General features: G+C 45.2%; 1 protein-coding gene across 2 annotated transcripts; it reads right to left on the reverse strand.

Annotated features, from left to right (window-relative positions):
• Nucleotides 1-441: 441 nt before the first annotated feature.
• Nucleotides 442-5,744, reverse strand: LOC123062544 (protein ESMERALDA 1). 2 transcript variants are annotated; one of them, XM_044486098.1, is made up of 10 exons: nucleotides 5,109-5,744; nucleotides 4,098-4,167; nucleotides 3,670-3,737; nucleotides 3,471-3,559; nucleotides 2,302-2,499; nucleotides 1,985-2,189; nucleotides 1,698-1,865; nucleotides 1,361-1,528; nucleotides 1,090-1,280; nucleotides 442-978 (listed from the first exon to the last, which is right to left on the reverse strand). In XM_044486098.1, the coding sequence occupies exons 1-10, from the start codon at nucleotides 5,493-5,495 to the stop codon at nucleotides 816-818; spliced, it is 1,707 nt and encodes a 568-aa protein (XP_044342033.1). In that variant the 5' UTR covers nucleotides 5,496-5,744; the 3' UTR covers nucleotides 442-815. The 2 variants fall into 2 exon arrangements, with proteins under 2 accessions (XP_044342033.1, XP_044342034.1); XM_044486099.1 differs by having other exon boundaries at nucleotides 4,098-4,163; nucleotides 5,109-5,540.
• Nucleotides 5,745-6,824: the final 1,080 nt, after the last annotated feature.

The following is a 6,824-nucleotide window of genomic DNA, read 5'->3' on the forward strand; positions in this document are numbered from 1 at the left end:
TTCACAGAGTATCCTCGTAATGATGCGAGCAGACTACAGGCTCCATCTACTGCAAACATCCAAACCGGGCATGTGACCGGCCTCGACTATGGAAGCTGCTTTACATCACTGCCGCTTACGTCCTCGGCATAATAATAAAATAAGAGCACCTCACTCAACAAGCGCAAAGAAATTTAAAAAAAGTGAGGTACCTCACTTGTTTACCTGTGCACTCGATTGATGATTGCTCAGACAATCTCTAGATGCTGTTTCCAACATGAGACAAAAGCCAACGACAGAATTTCACCTTTTGGTGCTCTCCTTTCAACTGACGAACTAATAATTCGTAGGAGTGCAGTGCCAACAAGTTAAAGCAACGAAGGCAACCCTCAGGGCTCTAGACTAATGCAAATCTACCCCACATTGGGTTACTCCAAAGAATAAAATCTCGACACATTAGAATAAAGTGAACATTCTGTCTTCGCTTCAAGAATTATATATTATGATTTGTGTTTGCTTCCTAGCCTAGCAATGTACAAGGGAACACTACAAGTCTACAACCCCACCAAGAAGGCCTAGAGATGGTTAAGACCTAAGAGGGGTCATCTATTGTAGATGATGAGGATCGGTGTATTGTTAGCCCCAGAATTAGCCTACATCAAAATAGCCTGAACATGTCTCTACAAAGGTCGACATGAGGGCCATGGAATGAACAACACTGCAACGGGGGTGCTTGACGACGGAAAATCACACCGCCAGACTGCACGCAAAGAATGATCATGCTATACAATGATGCCAAAATGAATCAGGATCAGTCAAACCAGCCATGGCAGATGCTATCTAGCCTGGATGGATTTAGGGTGTTCTGGTTTATTTGGATGGCACATGCAGTCAGGGCATGGAAACGTGTATACAGATTCATTTGCTCTTTTCAACTGAATACCCTTGGCATCGCTGTGCGACCTCATATTAAGCAGCTGACGTTTTAATGACTTCCATCTGCATAAAAGGGGGGTGCAGTTTTTTTTAACAAAATAATATTTATGATTCCAAAACTGAAAAAGATGGTGAAAAGTAATGTTTTACTGGCCATGAACCACAATAACATACCCGATACGTGGACTGTCAAAGAGTACGGCCAATCTTCTTTTATCAGGCTTAATTGTCTTCGAATGCCCACCATACAAGTATCTTCTATGACCAAGAAGGAAATGAGGAAAATTTCCACCTTGAGTAGTCACGAAAACCTCACTATGGACACAAACGCTGTAGTCAATAGCTGCCATCCTCGAGGAGAAATTCTGGAAAACATTGCGCTATGTTAGAGCAGCATACTTCAAAGTTCAGTAAATAAGACTTTAGAACTCCAATTCCTACAAACCTTGAACGGAGCAAGTTCTTCATCTGATGCCAATGTTTCTTTTGTCTGTAAGAGAGGGAACATTTCAAGGAGAGGAGCCATGTTCTTCTCTGCTTTATATATTCTCCCAGAAGCCAAATAGATTGAAGTCTTATTGCTGAAACCCATTCCACGAAGCATTAATCCAACCTAAACAACACACGGCATGGACATGTAAATGACTGTAACAAAAAGAATCAGCACCAACTGCTGCTGAAATCAGACAAGATTTGCTAGAAATATAGTTTGTATTCATTTCATAATGAAATTTCTGAAGCATCTTCTGAAGCAGTAACACCAACATTACATACTAGCGTACCTCCAAAGGTGTAAGTGGACATTTCCCATTCATCCTTATTGCTCCAGGCCTTATTACACGTCCGGGCCTAGTAAATTTTCCACGCCAACCTCTTTCCCTGGCCTCATCCAATTCCTTTTTTTCCTCATCACCACCATCAAAGACACAGCAAGAGAACGCAACCATATCCTGCATAAACAAAAACAATGGATGACGGTCCTCGTCTGGTAACCATGTTCATGCCCATATTTCACAAATGAAATTCAGACAGAAGAATGAAGAACAGTCTTTTAAAGTAGAAAACCAACCTCTTCAAAACGGAGATGCACTGCTACATATTTCCCGTTGTTTTCCACACTTTTTTCTCTCATTCGAGAAATTAAAGTGTCAGATAAAGCAGTGATTGGTTTAGAAAACTTTAAGGCTTCAAAGTTAGCCAGGCATCTCAGTCGTTGAACAGCAGGCGGAGCATCAACTGAAAGCCGATTTGCAAAAGGTGATATCCTTATGAGCCTATAATTTATTCACAGACAATAGTGTTAAATGGTCATATAACAGTTAAACACAATAATATCAGAAGAACATTTTCTTCGGAGCTGCAATAACCAAATTGGCTTTAACTCACTTTTCTTCAATTAACTTCGGAAGAACAACATCTTTGTAGTACTGAATAGGAGACCAAGCCCTTATCTTGAAATTATGAACATTACTCAAATTGTTACTAAACCGCTCCATTATGAATCCAGGCACCTTGTCAACCACTCGAACATCATTTTTCAAACGTTGGACAAAGTGGTCCTCGTCATAGATATCACTGAATTTGCTGTATCAAAAAATAAATATTAGTATCAATCCTTGGCAATTCTAGGCAAAATTAATAGGATTCGTTCATATTGAAGTTGACCTAAGAACCACAGGTTCTGAGAAATCCCCTCATCCAAACACACCCCTGAGATTTACATTTTATGAACAACACATTATTTTTCAGAATCGCCAGAACCTTGAAGTTCTGCATAGCTAACAAAAGACCCATGCATGAAACACATGCCATCACAAATTTATCTTCTTATGGTTCTATTTAAGAATGGGTATGCCATACACCCCACGGGGATTGTAGTTCAATTGGTCAGAGCACCGCCCTGTCAAGGCGGAAGCTGCGGGTTCGAGCCCCGTCAGTCCCGAACTAGAAAATGGGAAACATGCTATCGTGTACTCCCTCCATTCCTAAATATAAGCCCTTTTAGAGATTCCAATATGGACTACATACAGAGCAAAATGAGTGAATCTACGCTCTAAAATACGTCTATATACATCCATATGTAGTCTGTACTGGAATCTCTAAAAAGGCTTATATTTAGAAACAGAGGGAGTACAATAGTATATTAAGTAGTTCCCTAAACATAAATGACTAAGTGTGTATTTGTGTAGTTATATTGATGTTTGAATCCATTGACCATAGCATGGCACTACAGCAAGCCAAAAAAAAGGATAACAGCTCATAGCTAACAAACTGAGCTCTCTAGTGTGAATCTAGCTCAATAAAATGTTAAGTTAATATACAAGTCATCCTTTGTAAAGTCTTTTATATTGTAGAGAATGGTAGAAGTTAAGTACAGTGCAACTGTCATTGTTCAGAAAACGATATCAATAACCATGAATTCTTTTTTTGTCAACCCTAACCAAAAGACATGATGCGAAAAGACTATATACAGATAGTGGTACGGCGTATGAAAACCCAGTAGCACCATCATTAAGGATTACAATCAACATCATGCATATCAAAAAGAAAGAGACCTAGGATCCCTCCAAATGCTGTGGTAGTGAAAATTTGGGATTACAAGAGTTGCGTTCAGAAAACCAGCAACTGCGACTGCATTGCATATCTGCAGAATGATAGGAAATATCAGTGAGCAACACTTTGTACATTGGAAACTTTACGATACAAATTTATTTTGGTAATTGTCACAAAGAGCAACTGATGGAAGGTACCTACCGATGTCCTTTGCTGATTCAAACCACCATTTGCCTCCACATATATGTAGCCGTTTGGTTCGGGCAAACCTACCAAAGTACAGAAGTAACCAATTATTGATTTGAACTTCCTTCAATATGAAATGCTTTGCGCGAAATGGCATCTGCCATAAACTAAAGTAGCAAAATAGAGCAATGCATACACTGTGGCCAAATATGTCAAATACATTAAGTATATCGTTTTGCAACTATAACTTTTGAAGGACTCATATCAGGGCAATCAAACATAGAAAATGTGCCTACGACAAATCAGAGAATGCTCAATTGTAAATGTGCAGAAAAACAAAGAAAAGTTTCTTTGAACTTGATCAAGTCATATATCATTAGAGTCATACCAGTACATGAAATTAGAAATGCAGAGAAATATTCAGAAGTTTTGAATTGACATACCATAGGTATTATTGCTTATGCAAGGTTGCCAAACACCACCTTTGTAAGCATGTCGCCATACAGTTGCTAGCTACAAAAATGTAGCAATATGAGAATACTAGTAACACGTGCATGTGAACTAAATAAGAGACACAAATAGGTAAAAAAATGCGGCAAAAAAACGTATCTCAAAGACACTATAGAACGATGTACTAATTCTCTTATAGCATACAACATGAACATGAGCTACTACTGAAAAACAAGTCCTTCGGAGTTGAGAGGCCATCAGGTATACACAAGTTTCATACACTTGAATCATAAATTAACCTGTCAATCTGTCATCATCGCTACTAATATGAAAAGCCATGTTCACCAGATGCTCCTAACCATGTCTATTGTGTACACACATTCATAAGATTCAACTGTTAAAAGCAATTGTTTTAGACCAGCAGAATTGCAGACTGTTGGATGGATAGTTTGCATTGGGTTTTCCATAATTCCGTTCAATTAACAAATACTATGTGATACCGCAATATTTACAACATTTCTGCACATGCTATTGCTTGAAGCAGGTAATCTGACAAATTCTCAAACCGCAATTATCTGATTCTGACCAAGATATGTGTCTTCTCCCAGTTGATTAAAAATACTAGGAACCCAACAAATCTGAAGTATGTTTCAACTTGGTGAAACACCATTAGTTTGCCCTGTTATCCACCCTCACATACATTTCCACAACTGTATTGTAGTAATTCTGCAGCAATCGGGGGTAAAACTAACCCATATCTGTCCTAACCAGCACGCACCACATAAAGCAAACGAGTATACGGCCACAAGCAGAAAACGACATAGTTCAGTCTCTGAAGACACGCTGAAAGTCAGCTCACGCACAATGATCCAACCACCCACCGCCGCACCCACTACAATCCGAGCATCGAGAGAACTCGCTCCACCCCCGAATCGAGTAAACACTTCGATCGCAAACACAGACTTCCAGAGACGAGCAGGGGGGAGGGGCAGCGCGGCACTCACCGCGTCCGTGGCGTTGTCGGCGTCCATTTCGGGGCGCAGGCGGGCGTACAGCTGCGGGCTGTGGTAGAGCGAACCGGGCGCGGGGCGGGAGATGATGCGGGGCACGCCGTCGAGGGAGATGGAGCCCATGTAGAGCAGCATCGCCGCGACGTAGAGCAGCGGTGCGAAGAGGAAGACGGCCTGCCGCCGCAGCAGCGCGGCCAGCACCGCCCGCGCGGCCCGCCGCGCCGCGCCTCCCCCTCCCGCCGCCTTCCCCGCGCCCGCGCCGCCCTTGGCTGACGCCCTCCTCCCCCACGCCCGCCGCGGCGACGACGGCGGGGACGCCGCCGCCCCCGCCCCGCCGCCCACGCCGAAGCTCCCCAGGCGGCTGTACGCGTGGTGCTGCATCGAAGCCGCCTCCGGAACCCCCCGGCAGGCACGGCTCGGAGCTGGCCGGGGCCAGGAGAGCTCTGCCGGCCCGCCGGTGTCAGTCGGGCCGGGACTCGCGCCGCGCGGCCGATCGGGTCTGAGCTGAGCGGCGGGCGGCGGCGAGGGAGGGGAGAGGGGGAACGGAAGGAGGCGGAGGCGCTGCTGTGGTGCGACTGTTCAAAGAGGGGGAGGGGAGGGGAGGGGGAGGCGCACGGCGTGGGGGTGGGCGGTGGACCTCCTTCCTTCCTTCCTTCCTTCTCCCCCTGCTGCTCGGGCGCGTTGGAATTCAAGAGAGGTTTTGGACGCTGGGGCCCGTCTCCGTCCGTGGGAAGGGAGGCGGGCTCGGCCGTCGCTGACTCGGTATTTTCTGGCGTCTGGTTGCGGGGGCGGCCGGTGGGCGTGGGGCAGCAGTACGGGATAGAATGACGTGGAAGTGGAAGGTCTCTGAGGTTTGGACTCCGGACCGGTGGACTGCTCTGCGTGTGAGCGAGCGTGCGGGGCGGTCGACACTCGACAGGCGGGTGTGCGGGAGAGATACGTTGCGATCTTGCACTTCGCTTGCTCGCCTACGACCGTGGTGGGAAAACGGTCCCACCGCCACCGGGCTGAGTGTGCCGTGGTTGGTGACATGAGCGTAGGTATTGGACTTGTGACGATATTATTCGTCGGACAAAATTGGCGATCGGGACGAGTCGCTCGTCATGCCCAACACGTGTGCCCGCGACGTTAACTGCTATCCGGAAATATGCTGAAAATAAGTAGTAGTACTGTACTACAGTACTAGTACTAGACCCAATCGGATCCTTCGATCAGCCAGTGGCAAGGGCAATAATAACACGCTTCCCTTTATTCCGGATCCTTCCATAAGATTTAGCGCTCTCGGATTGATCGCTTTCCCTTGGTTCCAAGGCTCGTAGCTGCGAAAAGGGTGTGCTGGCTGAATAACGTCAAATCCCCTCCGGAAAGGAAAGATGCTAAGCTGCAAAGGGGAGGCCAGGTACAAACGTTTCCTTCTTCTCCTTGCAAGCTGTCGCGTGCATAGTTGATGACGATATTCCTTTCCAGTTTTTTCCTCGTTCGATCGTGGTGGCATTTATGTATGCGTACGAAAGAATTCGACTAGTAGTGCCGAAATTCGTATTCACTGAGCAAGTAGTATATGGTGGACCATGCAAAAAAAAAGTAGTATATGGTTGTACACGCCCAGTTTTCTTTGGGAAGGAGGGAGTAGATTTCAAGGTCAGGAACGGGTAACCTTTTTTGGCGAGACAAGTAACGAGTACCTTTTCTGTGCATTCTATTCAGCAA

Source organism: Triticum aestivum, chromosome 3A (assembly GCF_018294505.1).
Source record: "Triticum aestivum cultivar Chinese Spring chromosome 3A, IWGSC CS RefSeq v2.1, whole genome shotgun sequence".
NCBI classification, from domain to species: Eukaryota; Viridiplantae; Streptophyta; class Magnoliopsida; order Poales; family Poaceae; genus Triticum; species Triticum aestivum.

Excerpts from the sequence above, each read along its gene's own strand:
- LOC123062544 (XM_044486098.1), bottom strand. The coding sequence starts at position 5,495 with ATGCAGCACCACGCGTACAGCCGCCTGGGGAGCTTCGGCGTGGGCGGC. Across the intron at positions 1,529-1,697 it reads GTCCACTTACACCTTTGGAG|GTTGGATTAATGCTTCGTGG; the intron begins GTACGCTAGTAT and ends TGTGTTGTTTAG. Across the intron at positions 1,281-1,360 it reads AAGAACTTGCTCCGTTCAAG|AATTTCTCCTCGAGGATGGC; the intron begins GTTTGTAGGAAT and ends AATGTTTTCCAG.